Source organism: Coregonus clupeaformis, chromosome 5, assembly GCF_020615455.1.
Source record: "Coregonus clupeaformis isolate EN_2021a chromosome 5, ASM2061545v1, whole genome shotgun sequence".
Classification (NCBI taxonomy): domain Eukaryota; kingdom Metazoa; phylum Chordata; class Actinopteri; order Salmoniformes; family Salmonidae; genus Coregonus; species Coregonus clupeaformis.
The window spans coordinates 26,476,741-26,496,096 of NC_059196.1; the positions used below are offsets into that span (position 1 = coordinate 26,476,741).

Genomic DNA, 19,356 nt, shown 5'->3' on the forward strand with positions numbered 1-19,356 from the left:
TATAGGGAACCTTTTGCAGTAATTTGCCAATAGGCCTACGCCCCTCCCTCTGTATTTGTGAGTACACTATGTGTTACTTCTGACCCTGAATGTATTGCCACACAGTAACAGTCATTTATTGGTTAGACTTTATTTTCTTAACCATCAGCTCATCTCACATATTTGATAGAGACCTATTATGAGTTCAACCATGTCTTCCCTAGGACCATGAATTGAGCTTTGGGGTTGGTTGTTATGCATGTGGCTGCCAAGTGTGTGTGTGTTGCGTGCGTGTATGCGTCGTCGCACGTCTGTCTCTGTGTGTGTGTGTGTGTGTTCACTGGGGAACCAGCCCCTGTACGTTGGTTGCTGCACTTACAGAGGAAGTGTGTGTTTCCTTGGGGGGAGATGGTGTGTGTGCCGTCACTCTCCTTCCAACTGACCATGTCGTTAAACACACACACACACAGAAACACACACACACACAACAATGGCTGCCCCTGCCCCCTACCATAACTTATCGGTACTCAGATATCTCAGACTCTGACGTAGTTTTCTGACATTCTAAATGAATGCTGCTGGTGATAGTGTTGAATGACGTATTTTCCTACAACACTGTATGTACATGTTATTTTTGTAAGCATGACTGTTTTTAAATGGAGAAGCCTTTGTGCTACAAAAACCAAATAAATATCTGAAGAGAAATCAGAAGTGTGTATTGTGGGAGAATGTAAGTTGGGCTGTCAACATACATCCATTTACCAAGAGAACATCCCACTTCTGATCTAGGAAGGACAGTTAGGCTTTTTTTTTTTTAAACAAGGTGTATGTATGTGTTCTTGTGTGGAAGACAGATGTACAGTACACAAATTAACTTGCAAACACACATACAAACACATCTAAATATGCTGCTCACCTCTTCCCAGAATCTCTCAGTATGTGGTGATGTCTTAAAAATGCCTTACTGAGACAGATTGAATGGGAGGAAGTGGCTCTAACTTCCTCAGGAAAGAGGGATAGGAAACGGACGGGTTTGGACCGCTCAGTCAGGCTGCACTGGGCCTACAACTACAAGACTAATGACTGAAGAGAGCTAGGCCTACAAGACCACAGAGCTGGGCTGGGGGAAAGAAAGATAGAGCGAGAGAGTGACTGGGGAGAAAGAAAGATAGAGGGAGCGAGAGAGATAAATAATTGAGAAAGAGAGAGAAGACTGCCTTCAATTTCCATTGTCCTCTTCTGGACTTGGGAAGAGAAGAGTGAGCGAAAGAGAAGAAAAGGAGAAAGGGATTTTCCCGTGGACTGGTACAGACCTGGTTGTGGGGTGGACATGGGCCTATATCTGACGGGTCTAGGACTACTGCTCTGCTGTTCCCTCTCCTCCCCTCAGAGACTGGCCCCCTCAGGGAGAAATATCTGCCAGGACCTCAGGTGATGACTACATTACACTCTCACACTTTCTTTTTCTCTCTTTTCCTGCCCTTTCAATCAAGCAATATATCCTTGCTTTATTTTAATCTTCCGTTATTTCATGAAAAAAACAGTAAAAATAAATGTTACCCATAAGGAAACTTCTACTATGCTTTACAGTATGTCTTTTGTTTACCCTTCTCAAACAGGGATCCCTCCACTCTTGTCTGTTGTACTGGATGGAGACAACAGGGAGAGGAGTGTACTATACGTGAGTATCAGTTTAGGGGAGAGGAGTGTACTATACGTGGGTATCAGTTTAGGGGAGAGGAGTGTACTATACGTGAGTATCAGTTTAGGGGAGAGGAGTGTACTATACGTGGGTATCAGTTTAGGGGAGAGGAGTGTACTATACGTGGGTATCAGTTTAGGGGAGAGGAGTGTACTATACGTGGGTATCAGTTTAGGGGAGAGGAGTGTACTATACGTGAGTATCAGTTTAGGGGAGAGGAGTGTACTATACGTGAGTATCAGTTTAGGGGAGAGGAGTGTACTATACGTGAGTATCAGTTTAGGGGAGAGGAGTGTACTATACGTGAGTATCAGTTTAGGGGAGAGGAGTGTACTATACGTGAGTATCAGTTTAGGGGAGAGGAGTGTACTATACGTGAGTATCAGTTTAGGGGAGAGGAGTGTACTATACGTGAGTATCAGTTTAGGGGAGAGGAGTGTACTATACGTGGGTATCAGTTTAGGGGAGAGGAGTGTACTATACGTGGGTATCAGTTTAGGGGAGAGGAGTGTACTATACGTGGGTATCAGTTTAGGGGAGAGGAGTGTACTATACGTGAGTATCAGTTTAGGGGGAGAGGAGTGTACTATACGTGGGTATCAGTTTAGGGGAGAGGAGTGTACTATACGTGGGTATCAGTTTAGGGGAGAGGAGTGTACTATACGTGGGTATCAGTTTAGGGGAGAGAAGTGTACTATACGTGAGTATCAGTTTAGGGGAGAGGAGTGTACTATACGTGGGTATCAGTTTAGGGGAGAGGAGTGTACTATACGTGAGTATCAGTTTAGGGGAGAGGAGTGTACTATACGTGGGTATCAGTTTAGGGGAGAGGAGTGTACTATATGTGAGTATCAGCTGACAGTAAATTGTGTAAAAGCATCCAGGACACACAAGAACAGGCTTTTCGTCTTGTTTAGGTAGTATTGTATAATTCCGCACTGTGTCTGTTGTTTATGACTCCAGCTGTGTGTGATGGCGAGCAGGCCTGCCAGCAGGATGAGGTGTGTGTACACCCGGGCGTCTGTCGCTGTCGACCTGGCTACTATGGAGCCCACTGCAAGACACGTAAGTCAAACCAACTCTGACGTTTAAGTTACATAGGCTATGTCACTCAAACAATATATTTTGAACACAACAAGAGTCAATATAGCAACTTTGGTAGCACTTTACATTGCAGGAATAAAAGGGCAAGAACCTTGTAATTAAGTGGAAACTACTGAAGTATAACAGCCGGTCTCCCTCTTCAGGCTGCCCTCCAGAGTTCTGGGCACCGGACTGCCGTGAGCTGTGCAAGTGCCACCCTCATGGGCACTGTGACCCGATCACGGGCGAGTGTACGTGCCTCCCCAACCGCTGGGGGCCACTCTGCCAGAACACCTGCAAATGTGGCCGTCACGGGCACTGCCACCCCGTACACGGCAACTGCACCTGCGACGAGGGCTGGTGGACGCCCACCTGTGCCAAGCAGTGCCAGTGCTACCCAGGCACCTCCACCTGCGACCCACTGACCGGCAGGTGAGAAAGAATGGGTTTATTTACAGTGGGAGGCATTAGTTAGCTAAGAGCTGAATCACTTGATACAATTTAGGCTGCTATTTACTAATTAAAAGGACAGTGTCACCCGTCATATTTTTTAACACAGTAGCTACAACACAATACAAATATGTGTTTTCTTAAAAAACTGTGGTTGGCAGGTGTCAGTGTGCCCCGGGGTATTGGGGTCAGAAGTGCAGCCTTCGCTGTAGTTGCTACATATCATCCTGCCAACAGAAGACGGGGGCGTGCGAATGCCAGAACGGGTGGTGGGGTCCGACGTGTGACCGCCGCTGTAACTGTGACCTGGAGCACAGCGAGTGTGATGCGGTCAGCGGGGAGTGTGAATGTCAGCCTGGGTACAAGGGAGCCTTCTGTAATGAACCGTGTGGACCTGGGGAGTATGGCAGTGGCTGTAAACTGAGGTAAGAGAGTGTATATGGATATTGCAGTGATGTTTTGATGGTACAGCCTTGTCATTTTGCTGTGGATGTCTGTCTGTCTCTCTCTCCTCTCCTGTGTAGCTGTGGCCACTGTAAAGGAGGCCAGTCGTGTTCTGTGGTTGACGGTGTCTGTATGGCCTGTGAGCCTGGGTGGAACGGCACACACTGTGACCGGCTGTGCCCGCGCGGTTACCATGGAAACCACTGCCAGGACGTGTGCCCGCGCTGCAGGAACGGTGAACCATGTGACCCCAGGACGGGGGTGTGTTCACGATGTGATCCAGGATGGACTGGACCCAGGTGTGTGTGTGTGTTTGATGACTAACTACCAGTGAAATGTATCTGAGATTTTTTACAGTAATTCCACTGTTGTACTGTAGCTACCCTTCCCAGACATGCCAGTGTCAATGATACCGAAAAGGTGTTTTCTTCTAGTGCTGACAGTTTTGTTTTCCCTCTGTTATCTGGGCCACTCTGTATGTCTGCAGGTGTGACGAGCCGTGCTCTAACAGGACATTCGGGGACACCTGCAGCTTCCTGTGCAGCCCCTGTTTCCATGGCCATTGTGATCACGTGACAGGAAGTTGTGTCTGTGGGCCTGGGTTCCAGGGACAGAGGTGAGAGTACTGAGAAAGCAGACAGAGGTTATGTTCGAATACTCTTAAAATGTATCCTTCCTTACCCCCTTCCTTGAAGTGATCACTGATGTGAAACAATGGTTCAAATAATTAAGTTTCTCCAATCCAATATTGTCTGATTTAGACATCTTGCTGGGATTGTGTATCTGGCTGTCACTAACAGGTTTCTCTCTGTTGTGTCCCAAGTTGTAACATCACCTGTCCAGACCAGCTGTATGGCTTTAACTGTTCCTCTGTCTGTGACTGTGGTGAGGGCACCGCCTGTCACCCAGCAACGGGGGCGTGTCCATACAGTATGTACTCCTCCTATTGGATACAGCGGTAGTTGGTTATTAATGTGTAGCTAATGATAAGTAATAGTAGATGGGCCTATGGATTAAAATATTTGTTTTTCCTCAAGAAGGAATATGTGAGGTTCAATCACATTTGTTTGTGTTTGTGCGTGTGTGTGTGCGTGGTGTCAGGTGGTCGCGGGGCTCTGATCGCTGGTCTCCTGGTCCCTTTGCTCTTGGTGCTGCTGGGTCTGGTCTGCTGCTGCTGCTGCTGTGGAGGACCTACTGACGGCAAAGACAGGTGTGTGTGTGTGTATAATTCTGATGGTAAAGGCAGGTGTGTGTGTGTGTTCCTCTGACCTCTGACCTTGCTCTGGTCCTACAGGGTAGCAGTGGGTGACGGTGGTACCTCTGTCCGTATGAAGCATCATGTGTATAACGTCCTGGCCAACGTGAGCTCTGCTGTACCCTGTATCTCTGTCTGGTCCTCTGGGCTACCCAGAGTCACAGGTCAGTCCAATATCACACTAGAGACCAAATCAAATCATATTTTATTGGTCACATACACATATTTAGCAGATGTTATTGCAGGTGTAGCGAAATGCTTGTAAAATCATATCATCAGATCATATGTCTGTATCTATGTAAGGAAGAAACTCCAGTACTTGTTGGATGCTCTCAAAGTTTTTCTCCATGCACTTGGAAATAGGAGAGGTGTGCATACTATACATATTGCAATATTATTGCAATACTGATAATAAACGCTTTCTCTCCAGTGTCCCACCACGACCCTGAGCTGACGTTCAACCACAGCTTCATAGAGCCTCCCTCCTCAGGCTGGCTGACGGACGGATCCTCCTTCGACAGTGATGAGGAGACCGGAGAGGTGCTCTACTGTGTCCCCCCCAGAGAAGGTAATCAGTGTGTGTGAGTGTGTGTGAGTGTGTGTGTGTGTGTGTGTGTGTGTGTGTCAGTGTGTATGTTCACCCCTTTGGGCTTCATTGACTCCATTTTTTCTCTCTCTCCCTTTACCCCGCTCTCCCTCCCTCAGACATCCCAGCAGTGGCGGGCGGTGAGTTCCAGGAGTTCCAGCATGAGATGAGTTCTAAGTGTAACATGTTCCCCGACCCCTCTGCCTTCAGCGTTAGTGCAGAAGACATGTCCCTCCCCTTTGGCATCCCCCGCACCTCCAGCAATGCCAAGTCCAAACGCCCCTCCGTCTCCTTCGCCGAAGGCACCAGGTGACACCAGGTCGCAGTCATCATGATGGGGACATTGGACACTACACACACCACACGACACTACACAGCACTTCAATTCTCTTTTTAACCTGCCTCTACAAAGTTATAGTTATTGTAATTGTCTTGTGATTGTTTTTAATGTTGAGAGTATGTAAAATAGATTTCCCCTTGGGGATTAATAAAGTACAATCTCATCTCATCCCAGGTTCAGCCCCAAGGAGCGCCGAGGCTCTGCCCAGGATCTGACACCCGGGGCCCCTCGCACCAAACCCAAGTCCCCCTGGGGGGTCCTGATGCTGTCAGCCCTCCAGGCCCAGGGAGGGAAGGCCTCAGAGGGGGAAGAGACGGAGACAGGTGAGGGGGGGGTGGATGGATGTGGAGGTGGGACTGGACCATTGGAAGACCTAGGATTCAGTGGTGAAGCAGGGGATCCCGATGTGGACAGGTACACAGCCACCCCGTCCCGAGCCATGTCTACCCTGCAGGTGCCTGGAGCAGTGGTAGGGCGAAGACGCACCATATCCAACGCCGCTGTTACCAGAAAGGGCAGGCAAACATCAGGGTCCACATTCGATGGCCAGCAGGCAGAGATGGATAAAGGGATGGACAAGGTGACAACAGTGTACGTGACAGTGGGGAAGATGGGGGTGGGAAGGCCCCTGTCTGAACTAGAGCTCCCCAGCTCGGAGGGCCCGGTCCAGGCCATGCTACGCAGGCTAGGCAGCCTCCAGAGACACAAAGACCAGGAGGGGGGAACTAAGCCCAAGGGGAAGAGCCCGGGGATGGAGGGGATCACCAAGCCCCCCAGGAGGAAGCTGGGGGCCAGGGCCAGAGTGTGGGAGCAGGGGGGTCCCCCACCCTCGGGGGGGGAGGGTCCTGTAGGGGAAGGTGTACCTATGAGGAAACCCAGTAGGAGGAAACAGCACGCCCACCACAGCTCGCCTGCTGTCATGGGAAACACTGACGCTGGCATTAACACTCACCCCCCACCAGAGGACGCCACTGCCACCATTACGCCCACAAGGCCCCTGTCCTCCATTTTGAAAAGCGTGCCAGAGGTCGCTGGGTCAGAGGTCAGGGATGAAAAGTCAGGGCTGAGGGGAGAGAACGGCGACTCTGAGACTGAGAGTGGATATGGAGTCGGGCCAGCTGGAGTTGTAACGGACGCTGTTAGTCTGAGTGAAGTCATCGCCAATGAAGGAGTGGTGGCCAGTGTGGACGATGGACCTAACCTTTATGAGAACGTGATGATTATGCATTCCTAACTTCAGATGCAATGACTGTGGTGCTCTGTCTCCTCTCACAATTTAGTATGTAGTTCGACTACTAATGAATGAGGAATTTGGAAACTAGCCTAATGTACTGAAGTTAACAGTCGAGTCTGACATGAACTAGCAAACTTTACAATATTGAGTATACAATCTTATGAATTACAATATGTATATGATGGTTCTGTACAATATGTACTGTATGTATATCATACAACAATAGGATCATGTTGAAATCGCCTTACCAAATAGCTATCGACACTGTAACTGCCATGTGTGAAACAACTATGCAAATTAAAACTAAAAATGCATGCTCCGATCTGTGCACTTTGTTCACTTTGACTTGTCTGTCATCACTGGGCTAACATTGCTCTGTGGTGCCAGCTTGAACCATTTAAAAGGGATGGCACTGGCAGCACCAATTCTTTCCAAACCATCACCTGTCTGTGATATTTATTATTCACTGGAACACTGAGGTTGTTCCCCAAATGGCACCCTATTCCTTTTATAGTGACCCTGGTCAAAAGTAGTGCACTATAAAGGAAATAGGGTGCCATTTGGGACGCACACAGAGTGAAACAAAACAAGTGATGAAACTGATACCTTCCATGCATATGATGTATACATATTATGGTGTCTGTCAGCTGCCATTCCCAATACTGTAGGATTGAGAGCATGTTGGTTGTGTGGGCATTTACATAGAAAAGGAAATAAGTCACCATAGACATACCTGTAGCTACAATATCTCTATGGTGCCACTTCCCCTCTGCTTGTACAGAATTTAAGGAGGGGTTGACAGACAGGGTTAGAATGGATGGTTGATGACTTGATCTTCTTTAATCTAATTTATGAATGAATCCAAAAATCAGCAGTGAATCAACAAGTCTGGACCGTGTTCACTGTCAACTTCAAGTGGAATTGAGTTGTCATGTAAAAGAATGCAGCACGGTCTCTCATTGGAACAGATATCCCCCGGCTACCTGGCATAGTCTACTATCAGGCTAGCATAGTCTGTTTACTATCTGTAGGTTTTGCCAAGCCTGTGTCCTCTTGATCACTGTTAAGCTTGTCTCCCACATAGCATGTCCTTCTATGTAGCCAAAAACAGCTCCATATCATACTCCACTGAAAGCGCTACAGTCAGGAAATGGAGACCTGGTGGTCCAGAGTTGCTGTGTTTGTTGATGTCTTTCTAGCCTGTCATTCACTAGGTGGTAGTAGTGTTTCTGTATCACACTGTCAATCCAACCTTTGAACTGGGTCAGATAATAGAGAGGAGAGATAACCCACATGAAAAATTACTACAGTTTACTATAGAAGTCTGTAGTAAACTGTAGAATACTATACGACACACTGTGAAAGCCTCCACTTCTATGTCAAAGATAATAAAACAAAAACACTATAGTAAATACTACAATAATGTCCGCAAAAACACTACAGTAAATACTACAGTATATTACAGTCCGCAAAAACACTACAGTAAATACTACAGGATACTACAATCCGCAGAAACACTACATTAATTACTATAGAATATACTACCGTTTTCTTTCACTACAGTATTTATACTATAGTTAACTGTAAATACTACAGTAAATACTATAGTATTCACTGTAGTGTTTTTGTGGACTTCAGTCTGCAAAAACACTACAGTGAATACTTCAGTAAAGTCTGCAAAAACACTACAGTGAATACTATATTATATGAATATAGTAATATTACAGTATTTAGACCATAGTATAATATAGTATGTTTTATATGGGAACCCTGTCAAAGTCCATAGAGGACAGATACACACCAACCAGCTGAACTTTGCCCCAAACCAGGCAGACTGGGGGTGGGGAACAGAGGTCGGTGGGCCATCATTGATCTCCAATAAGGGGTAGGAAGAGCTACAGCGCAAATACTACAATGCTAGTTTGACTGAATTGAGCCTTGGATTCATTTCAATACCCCCAATAACATGTGGGTACCCTTTACAGTTAGAATGTGTTTAATTATAAAAGTGTTACATACAAGCATTCCAGGTACAACGAGAACTGTCCTCACATCAGAACATTTTTGTGATGTGATTCTTCAAATTATCTAGCTTCAAATTACTGTCTAATTGAGTCTTTGATGTAAAACATGTTTTGACATACTACATATGTTTCTTTATTCAGTTGTGAAACTATTTCTTCTCGGCCCCCAGGTGTTTTTCAGGGCAGCCCAGCCAGTACTTGCCGATGGACCTGGGGTAAGGAGGGCTGGCTGGGTCCACTTTCTTGGTTTTCAGATCCACTCTGTAGTATTTATCTGCAAAATAAATACAGAGAATATATCTGGTGGATTTCAAGTTTTTCTGTGCCCTTAGGGTGTGTTTAATGGGGGGCTAGGTTAAAAAGCAAAAGGACAATAAAGCATCCTTCCTTACCTCCCTTGAAGAAGTAGACGCTCTGCACTGGCTGGCCCTTGTTGACAAACTCCCAGTAGGCCCTTTCCTCAATGTTGTATCTGGAGTCATAGTTGAATCCATCTCTTCTCCTGTCCCGGTCATCCCTCCTCCTATCCCTGTCTCTGTCTTCATCCCTGGCATCCGTCCGGCGCATGTCCCACCCTCCAAACATCCCCTCCATAGCCATCCCCCTCTCCGCCAGCTTTCGACCGAGATCCATCCCCCTCTCAGCGAATCCTTTCCCTACATCAATCCCCTTCTCTGCGAACGCCTGCCCCATAGCCATTCCCGTCCCAGCACCCCAGTAAGACTGGCGCCTATTTCTGCGGCGGCCCCACTGCTGTTCCCACTGCTGTCCATATTGTTGCCCATTTTGCTGTCCATTTAACTGATCCTGTTGACCATACTGCCCCCACTGTTGGTCCCATGGCTGGCGCCTTCTGTCGTTGCGGTCCCATAGAGGGGGTAACGGTGGGGACAGGGGTGGGGCCAGTGGCCTGGGGGTGATGTAGAGTCTGCCTGTCATGACAGCGTCCACTGGGGCCTTGATGCCGATCCAGTCCTTGTTGATGAACCGATGCCCACCATGGTGGTTGGGGACTGGGGGAGAGAGAACGACAGATGAGATATAGCATTAGATTAAAACTGTTCTTGTTTGTTAAGCAACCATTTTCTTAAAGTCAATATTGTGCCATTAATTATTCCTTATATGCTCTTTCTTCACCTCCTCAATACGCATTGGATGAGAAGGTCCGCAGGTAAGAGACTTGGATTTTCTTCTCCAATGTGTTTTGAGAAGGAGGAATGGAAAGAGGACGTGAGGACACAAGAAAAGATCATTGAGAAAGAGCTATAGCCTCTTATATGTATGTATGTATGTATGTATGTATGTGTATATGTATGTATTTATATGTGTATATATATGTGTGTGTCACGCCCTGACTCAGGGGACTCGTATATGTTGAGTCAGGGTGTGAATATTCTTTGATATGTAGTATTTTCTATGGGTGTTATTCTAGTATGTGTAGTTCTGTGTTGGCCGGTGTGGTTCCCAATCAGAGGCAGCTGTTGCTCGTTGTCTCTGATTGGGGATCATACTTAGGCAGCCTATTGGCACTAGTGGGTTGTGGGATCTTGTTCCGGGTAAGGTTCGTTGTATGTACAACCTTAGGACTTCACGTTTAATTTGTTTGTTGTTTTGTCGTGTGTTTATTCAGTGTAAATAAACATGTACGTATATCACGCTGCGCCTTGGTCTGACCCGTCATTCAACGAACGTGACAGAAGATCCCACCAAACGAGGACCAAGCAGCGTGCCCAGGCGGAGCGAATGGCCATGTCACAGGTGGCCGATTTGTGGTCATGGGAAGAGATATTTGCGGGGAGAGGACCATGGGCTAAGGTAGATGCCCAGGCAGGAGAGGAGCAACGGCAACACGGAGGAGGCCGGTCGAGGAGGAAGCCCGAGAAGCAGCCCCAATAAATACTTTTTTGGGGGGGGCACACGGGGTGGTTGGCGGAGCCTAGGGTTAGAGCAGAGCCAACTCCCCGTACTCACGCGAGGAAGCGTATGACTGGGCAAGCTCCGCCAACCACCCCATGTGTCCTGTGCCAGCGCCCCGCACGTGTAGTGCGAAAGTGGGCAGCCAGCCGGTCAGGCCCGTTCCTGCTCCTCGCACCAAGCCAGTGGTGCGCGTCGCCAGTCCGGCCCGGCCTGTTCCTGCTCCTCGCACAAAGCCAGTGGTGCGCGTCGCCAGTCCGGCCCGGCCTGTTCCTGCTCCTCGCACCAAGCCAGTGGTGCGTGTCGCCAGCCCGGCCCGGCCTGTTCCTGCTGCTCGCACCAAGCCAGTGGTGCGCGTCGCCAGCCCGGCCCGGCCTGTTCCTGCTCCTCGCACCAAGCCAGTGGTGCGCGTCGCCGGCCCGGCCTGTTCCTGCTCCTCGCACCAAGCCAGTAGTGCGCGTCGCCAGTCCGGCCCGGCCTGTTCCTGCTCCTCGCACCAAGCCAGTGGTGCGCGTCGCCAGTCCGGCCCGGCCTGTTCCTGCTCCTCGCACCAAGCCAGTGGTGCGTGTTCCTAGTCCGGTCCGGCCCGTGCCTGCTCCTCGCACCAGACCAGTGGTGCGTGTGTCCAGTCTGGCACGGCCCGTGCCCGTTCCACCGGTGCCTGGTCCGGCTCCGGTCAGCTGCTCCACTCCGGAGCCAGAGCAGTCCGCTCCACCGGTGCCTGATCCAGTTCCGGTCAGCTGTTCCACTCCGGAACCAGAGCAGTCCGCTCCACCGGTGCCTGATCCAGCTCCGGTCAGCTGCTCCACTTCGGAGCCAGAGAAGTCCGCCCCACCGGTGCCTGATCCAGCTCCGGTCAGCTGCGCCACTCCGGAGCCAGAGCAGCCCGCTCCACCGGGGTCCAGTCCAGCTCCGGTCAGCGGCTCCACTCCGGAGCCAGAGCAGTCCGCTCCACCGGTGCCTGATCCAGCTCCGGTCAGCGGCTCCACTCCGGAGCCAGAGAAGTCCGCTCCACCGGTGCCTAGTCCAGCTCCGGACAGCGGCTCCAGTCCAGACCATGACGTCAGCCCCTCTCCAGGTTCGGGGTCTCCCACACCAGGGTCCAGACAGGGCCTGGCGTATCGTGGGAGGAAGGAGAGGGGAAGCAGCGCGCCGAGGTCCAGACCAGACCAGGGGCGCAACAGGGAGGCGGAGAGTGAGAGGTCGTCACGCCCCGAGCCGGATCCGCTTCCGAGGCGGAATACCCACACGGCCCCTACCCTGTTATGTTTATGTTGTGCGGTCGGAGTCCGCACCTTTGGGGCGGGGGTACTGTCACGCCCTGACTCAGGGGACTCGTATATGTTGAGTCAGGGTGTGTATATTCTTTGTTATGTAGTATTTTCTATGGGTGTTATTCTAGTATGTGTAGTTCTATGTTGGCCGGTGTGGTTCCCAATCAGAGGCAGCTGTCGCTCGTTGTCTCTGATTGGGGATCATACTTAGGCAGCCTATTGGCACTTGTGGGTTGTGGGATCTTGTTCCGGGTAAGGTTCGTTGTCTGTACAACCTTAGGACTTCACGTTTCGTTTGTTTGTTGTTTTGTCGTGTGTTTATTCAGTGTAAATTAACATGTACGTATATCACGCTGCGCCTTGGTCTGACCCGTCATTCAACGAACGTGACAGTGTGTATGTATGTATGTGTATATATGTACAGTACCAGTCAAAAGTTTGGACACACCTACTCATTCAAGGGTTTCTCTTTATTTTTACTATTTTCTACATTGTAGAATAATAGTGAAGACATCAAAACTATGAAATAACACATATGGAATCATGTAGTAACCAAAAAAGTGTTAAACAAATAAAAAAATATTTTATATTTGAGATTCTTCAAATAGCCACCCTTTGCCTTGATGACAGCTTTGCACACTCTTGGCATTCTCTCAACCAGCTTCACCTGGAATGCTTTTCCAACATTCTTGATGAACACTTGTTGGCTGCTTTTCCTTCACTCTGCAGTCCGACTCATCCCAAACCATCTCAACTGGGTTGAGGTTGGGGGATTGTGGAGGCAAGGTCATCTGATGCAGCACTCCATAACTCTCCTTCTTGGTAAAATAACCCTTACACAGCCTGGAGGTGTGTTGGGTCATTGTCCTGTTTAAAAACAAAAGATAGTCCCACTAAGCCCAAACCAGATGGGATGGCGTATCGCTGCAGAATGCTGTGGTAGCCATGTTGGTTAAGTGTAACTTGAATTCTAAACAAATCACAGACAGTGTCACCAGTAAAGCACCCCCACACCATACCACCTCCTCCTCCATGCTTTACGGTGGGAAATACACATGCGGAGATAATTCGTTCACCCACACTGCGTCTCACAAAGACGCGGCGGTTGGAACCAAAAATCTCAAATTTGGACTCCAGACCAAAGGACACATTTCCACCGGTCTAATGTCCATTGCTCGTGTTTCTTGGCCCAAGCAAGTCTCTTCTTCTTATTGGTGTGCTTTAGTAGTGGTTTCTTTGAAGCAATTTGACTCTCACGCCCTGGCTCTGGGGACACTGTTATGTTGAGCCAGGGTGTGTAATTCTATGTATTCTATTGCTATGTTGGGAGTTCTAGTTTGTATTTCTATGTTGGCCTGAGTGACTCCCAATCAGAGGCAACGAGTGTCAGCTGGTAATGGTTGTCTCTGATTGGGAGCCATATTTAAACTGTCTGTTTTTCCTTTTGTGTTTGTGGGTTCTTGTTTCCAGTCGGGTTGTGTTAGACCGTTAACTGTCACGTTATCGTTTGTTGTTTTTTCGTGTCTCTTAATAAAGAGTATGTTTGCCTGCAACGCTGCACCTTGGTCCTCATCTCTCACCGACGATCGTGACAGAAGAACCCACCAAGACAGGACCAAGCAGCGTGAAGAGCAGAGAGGTTGGTCTATGGAGCAGTGGAGTAAGAGTCTCGACTGGGCCAAGCCAAGTGAGGAGCAGAAAGGTTGGACTTTGAAGCAGTGGAGTGAGTGTCTGGCTAGAGACATGGAGGCCTGGTCCAAGAGGAGAGCCGCCCATAAATTTTTTAGGGGGGGGCTCACGACGTGGACGTCGGGGCAGCAGGAGGCCGCGATAGAGCGGTCCAGCGGGTCGGCAGAGGAGGCCGCCAGGTTACGGGGGCCACTGGTGTTAAAGGGGAAGGAAAGTGTGGAGGCACGGCGAGAGGTACTGGGGTGTGTTACCAGTCCGGTCCGGCCCGTTCCTGATCCCTGCATAGGGCCAGTGGTGTGTGTCCCCAGTACGGTCCGGCCTGTTCCTGTCCCTCACACCAAGTCAGTGGTGCGCTTCGTCAGCCCGGCTCGGCCCGTTCCTGCTCCCCGCACCAAGTCAGTGGTGCGCTTCTTCAGCCCGGTCCGGCCCGCTCCTGCTCCCCGCACCAAGTCAGTGGTGCGCTCGTCAGCCCGGCTCGGCCCGTTCTGCTCCCCGCACCAAGTCAGTGGTGCGCTCGTCAGCCGGCTCGGCCCGTTCCTGCTCCCGCACCAAGTCAGTGGTGCGCTCGCCAGCCCGGTCCGGCCCGCTCCTGCTCCCGCACCAAGTCAGTGGTGCGTTTGCGTCAGCCCAGCTCGGCCCGTTCCTGCTCCACGCACCAAGTCAGTGGTGCGCTCGTCAGCCCGGCTCGGCCCGTTCCTGCGCCCCGCACCAAGTCTACGGTGCGCGTCGCCAGCTCGGCCCGGCCTGTTCCTGCTCCCCGCACCAAGTCAGTGGTGCGTTTGCGTCAGCCCTGTCCGGCCCGTTCCTGCTCCCCGCACCAAGTCAGTGGTGCGTTTGCGTCAGCCCTGTCCGGCCCGCTCCTGCTCCCCACACCAAGCCAGTGGTGTGCGTCAGTCAGTCCAGCACGGCCCGTGCCTGTTCCCCACACCAAGCCAGTGGTGTGCGTCGCTCGGTCCGGCACGGCCCGTGCCTGTTCCACTGGTGCCTGGTCCGGCACCGGTCAGATGCGTTACGCCGAGCTAGAGCAATCCGCTCCATCAGTGTGCAGTCCAGCTCCGGCCAGCGGGGCCAGACCGGACCAGGGGTACTTTGGGGGGTTGGAGAGGGAGTGGGGATCAGGCCCGGAGCCGGATCCGCCGCCAAGGCGGAGTGCCCACCCGGTCCCTCCCCTGTGGTATTTAGTTGGCGCGGTCGGAGTCCGCGCCTTTAGGGGGGGGTACTCTCACGCCCTGGCTCTGGGGACACTGTTATGTTGAGCCAGGGTGTGTAATTCTATGTATTCTATTGCTATGTTGGGAGTTCTAGTTTGTATTTCTATGTTGGCCTGAGTGACTCCCAATCAGAGGCAACGAGTGTCAGCTGGTAATGGTTGTCTCTGATTGGGAGCCATATTTAAACTGTCTGTTTTTCCTTTTGTGTTTGTGGGTTCTTGTTTCCAGTCGGGTTGTGTTAGACCGTTAACTGTCACGTTATCGTTTGTTGTTTTTTCGTGTCTCTTAATAAAGAGTATGTTTGCCTGCAACGCTGCGCCTTGGTCCTCATCTCTCACCGACGATCGTGACATTGACCATGAAGGCCTGATTCACACAGTCTCCTCTGAACAGTTGATGTTGAGATGTGTCTGTTATTTGAACTCCGTGAAGCATTTATTTGGGCTGCAATTTCTGAGGCTGGTAACTCTAATGAACTTATCCTCTGCAGCAGAGGTAACTCTGGGTCTTCCTTTCCTGTGGCGGTCCTCATGAGAGCCAGTTTCATCATAGCGCTTGATGGTTTTTGCGACTGCACTTGAAGAAACTTTTAAAGTTCTTGACATTTTCCGTATTGACTGACCTTCATGTCTTAAAGTAATGATGGACTGTCATTTCGTTTTGCTTATTTGAGCTGTTCTTGCCATAATATGGACTTGGTCTTTTACCAAATAGGGCTATCTTCTGTATACCCCCCTACCTTGTCACAACACAACTGATTGGCTAAAACGCATTAAGGAAAGAAATTACACAAATTAACTTTTAAGAAGGCACACCTGTTAATTGAAATGCATTCCAGGTGACTACCTCATGAAACTGGTTGAGAGAATGCCAAGAGTGTGCAAAGCTGTCATCAAGGTAAAGGGTGGCTACTTAGAAGAATCTCAAAAATAAAATATATTTATTTTTGTTTAACACTTTTTTGGTTACTACATAATTCCATATGTGTTATTTCATAGTTTTGATGTCTTCACTATTATTTTACAGTGTAAAAAATAGTAAAAATAAAGAAAAACCCTTAGTAGGTGTGTCCAAACTTTTGACTGGTAGTGTATATGTATATTTGCAAAAATATATATGGGGGATTGGAAGTGATGCAGACAATTACGTTGATGGAAGCTACAATCTATCTGCAATATTAAAGCTGATCTACCCCCTAAAAAAATAAAAATAAAAGACCTCTATAGCCTCTTACTGCCTCTGAAGAGCATGTTGAAGAGTTCCTCCCAGTTGTTATAGTAGATGTCAGTGTAGGCTGTGAACAGAGCGGAGGGAGACCCAGCTGACATCTTGATACACTCCTCATGTGATGGCTGGTGCTTGAACTCATATTGGTAGTACTGGTCACCTGGGAACACAGACAAACAACTGGTCTGTTAATAAAACAGATTATGTGAAAAGAAATACAGTGGAAACAGTGAGTTAATCACTTCATTGTGGCTATATCTTCCATCATTTGAATAAATTCAGGAGGATGACTAACATTGAGAGGTATTCTCAAGTGTAAATACATACTTTTACATTATCAAACAAAAACAAATTCCATCACTTATCAATTAGCAACTGCCTAATGGATTGTATTTTGTTGCAATTTATGTTCTTCGTTTAAGATTTGGTCTGACCTTTGAAGAAGTAGACCTTCTCTTTGGCGTGGTGTCCAGGGGCTGCTATGGCGAAGGCTGCGTCCACGTCGTCTGGTATCTTCTCAAAGCCCACGTTGATATCCCTGGGATAGTCCTCCTCCAGCACACCATCATCAAACCGCCAGTACTTGTTACCCTGTTGGAGGATGTACAATTTGAAAAAAAATATGTTTGGAATGAATACATTTAATTTATATCAGTGAAGTTGGCGATTTATAACAAATGTATTACATTTATAAAATGTATAATAAATACAGACAGCTAGAGATATAATTTCCATCTACCAAACTTCTACCATCCTATCAACATTTAATCTTTAGTCTACGCTCTCTAGCCAGGGTATTCATCCCACCTTGAACATGTATGTCTTGCCCTGGCAGTTGATTCGAGTGAAGGCAGCATCTATAGGTCCTCTGATACCCCAGATGTCCTGGATCAGTTTGGGGTAGCCGGGCATCACAGACTTCTCATCCAGCTCAAAGAACCACTCCCCTAGGAGAGGGCACAAAACAAACACATACATAGAGATACAGATAAACAGAACCTCTCCTGGTGTTTTTCTCCCAACCACTGACTCCCTTCACACCTCTGAAGGTGACGGGGTAAGACCCATGAAGACCCTTACCTCTGAAGGTGACGGGGGAAGACCCATGAAGAGCCTTACCTCTGAAGGTGATGGGGTAAGACCCATGAAGACCCTTACCTCTGAAGGTGACAGGGTAAGACCCATGAAGACTCTTACCTCTTAAGGTGACGGGGTAAGACCCATGAAGACCCTTATCTCTGAAGGTGACAGGGAAAGACCCATGAAGACCCTTACCTCTGAAGGTGACAGGGTAAGACCCATGAAGACTCTTACCTCTGAAGGTGACGGGGTAAGACCCATGAAGACCCTTATCTCTGAAGGTGATGGGGTAAGACCCATGAAGACCCTTACCTCTGAAGGTGACGGGGTAAGACCCATGAAGACTCTTACCTCTGAAGGTGACGGGGTAAGACCCATGAAGACCCTTATCTCTGAAGGTGACAGGGTAAGACCCATGAAGACCCTTACCTCTGAAGGTGATGGGGTAAGACCCATGAAGACCCTTACCTCTGAAGGCGTAGACAGAGCCGTTCTTGAGCTGCATTAGGGAGTCCCAGGGCCTGCTGCTGCATGGCTCAGCATCTGGGTCTACTACCGGTGCCTTGGTGGTCGTCACCACTTCCTCTGTGGCTGTCTCCACTTCCGCTGTTGTGACTGGAGCTTCTGTTGTGACTAGCTCTGCCTCTATTACTGTTACTGTGGCTTTCTGGGGGACTGAGATTTTCTGTTGGACTGAGGGTACCTGTGGGACTGATGTTACCTCGGTGGCTTTAGCTGTCTCCGGGAGTGGGACTACCACTGGGACTTGGCCTCTCTGTGGGCCTCGAGCTGCGCCTCGAGCTGTCTCTATCTCTGGGCTTGCCTTTGTGGCAATTGTGGTAGGAGTAGGGGTGGTGTTGGGGGTTCTGAGGCGTGTGGTTTGCCTACGTTGGCCCCCTGACGAGCTGGATTCCCCGTCTTCAGGTTTGGTCAGGGAGGCGGGCGTTGTAGGGGCAAATGGACCATCATCATCCTCTGCAAATTCAAAGGTGTCCCCACGTGCTGAATGAAACAAAGGTCACATTAAATGAATCACACAATGAATTCTAAGCAAAATATTATGTGAATGTTGAACATATGCAACTCATCACCATGTTAATCAGTGGTGCATTATTCAATATGACCTTTAAAGGTTGTTAAAAGGGAAATCGGTAACTTTTGTAACACACACACACACACTCTCTTCTTACTTTTCATACGACAGGCGGTCTCGTAGTCTGAGCAGCAACTCTTGTAGTACCGACACATGGTGTCACACTGGCAATTCTTCTTGGAGTCGAAGCCGTTCTCACAACGGTCTATGCATGACTCTGACACACAAGGACAGCACAGAGAGGTAACTTATAAATGACCATGGAACAGCAAAAATTCTCCAATATACTGTCCCTAACTGAGTTTCCAAATACTATCTTGAAATTCATGAGTTCATCAGTAACAACTCAGTAAAATTTCAACCAAAATGTCACCACTACATTTTCAAGTAAACCTAGATTATATATTTTTTTATGGTATACTTACCCTCTGCAGCAAACACAGTAGCTAGCCCGGCTAGCAGGAGGATCAGCCCGAGCCTCATGCTGTCTGTCTCTTTGAGTCTCTCTGGGTGTGTGACTGAGAGGACACAGGGATAGAGAACAGTGTGCTACTAATCAATTACCAATGCAATGCAGTGGCTACCAGTGTCATTCACCTCTGCAGAATGTTTACTTAAACCTTGTTTCAACTTTGTTTCAACCTTGTTTTTGCTGAAGCAATCAGTAAGTTAGCTTTTATCGTTTTAAAGAACTTATGAAAGAGATTGGTCTTTTTTCTCACTATCTAATCATGGCATGGGGTTGTTCAATGACATACATATAATTGTTGG

The 19,356-nt window shown here is 48.8% G+C and overlaps 2 protein-coding genes across 2 annotated transcripts; one reads left to right on the plus strand and one right to left on the minus strand.

Annotated features, from left to right (window-relative positions):
* The first annotated feature begins 10 nt into the window (after positions 1 to 10).
* On the plus strand, positions 11 to 7,392 carry LOC121566605 (scavenger receptor class F member 1-like). Its single transcript, XM_041876584.2, has 13 exons — positions 11 to 1,410; positions 1,599 to 1,660; positions 2,645 to 2,746; positions 2,929 to 3,196; positions 3,376 to 3,639; positions 3,739 to 3,957; positions 4,146 to 4,274; positions 4,482 to 4,588; positions 4,760 to 4,868; positions 4,953 to 5,077; positions 5,344 to 5,481; positions 5,619 to 5,808; positions 6,014 to 7,392. The coding sequence occupies exons 1-13, from the start codon at positions 1,310 to 1,312 to the stop codon at positions 7,071 to 7,073; spliced, it is 2,874 nt and encodes a 957-aa protein (XP_041732518.1). The 5' UTR covers positions 11 to 1,309; the 3' UTR covers positions 7,074 to 7,392.
* Positions 7,393 to 9,051: 1,659 nt separating this feature from the next.
* On the minus strand, positions 9,052 to 19,124 carry LOC121566596 (vitronectin). Its single transcript, XM_041876576.2, has 8 exons — positions 19,011 to 19,124; positions 18,683 to 18,802; positions 17,961 to 18,494; positions 17,220 to 17,359; positions 16,847 to 17,003; positions 16,420 to 16,572; positions 9,490 to 10,110; positions 9,052 to 9,371 (listed from the first exon to the last, which is right to left on the minus strand). The coding sequence occupies exons 1-8, from the start codon at positions 19,066 to 19,068 to the stop codon at positions 9,247 to 9,249; spliced, it is 1,908 nt and encodes a 635-aa protein (XP_041732510.1). The 5' UTR covers positions 19,069 to 19,124; the 3' UTR covers positions 9,052 to 9,246.
* Positions 19,125 to 19,356: the final 232 nt, after the last annotated feature.

Coding starts and splice junctions, on each gene's coding strand:
- LOC121566605 (XM_041876584.2), top strand. CDS start 1,310: ATGGGCCTATATCTGACGGGTCTAGGACTACTGCTCTGCTGTTCCCTC. Junction 2,747..2,928: donor TGGAGCCCACTGCAAGACAC/GTAAGTCAAACC, acceptor CTCCCTCTTCAG/GCTGCCCTCCAGAGTTCTGG. Junction 4,869..4,952: donor CCTACTGACGGCAAAGACAG/GTGTGTGTGTGT, acceptor CTGGTCCTACAG/GGTAGCAGTGGGTGACGGTG.
- LOC121566596 (XM_041876576.2), bottom strand. CDS start 19,068: ATGAGGCTCGGGCTGATCCTCCTGCTAGCCGGGCTAGCTACTGTGTTT. Junction 16,573..16,846: donor GAAGGTCTACTTCTTCAAAG/GTCAGACCAAAT, acceptor CTGTGTTCCCAG/GTGACCAGTACTACCAATAT. Junction 10,111..16,419: donor CAACATGCTCTTCAGAGGCA/GTAAGAGGCTAT, acceptor TCTCTCCCCCAG/TCCCCAACCACCATGGTGGG.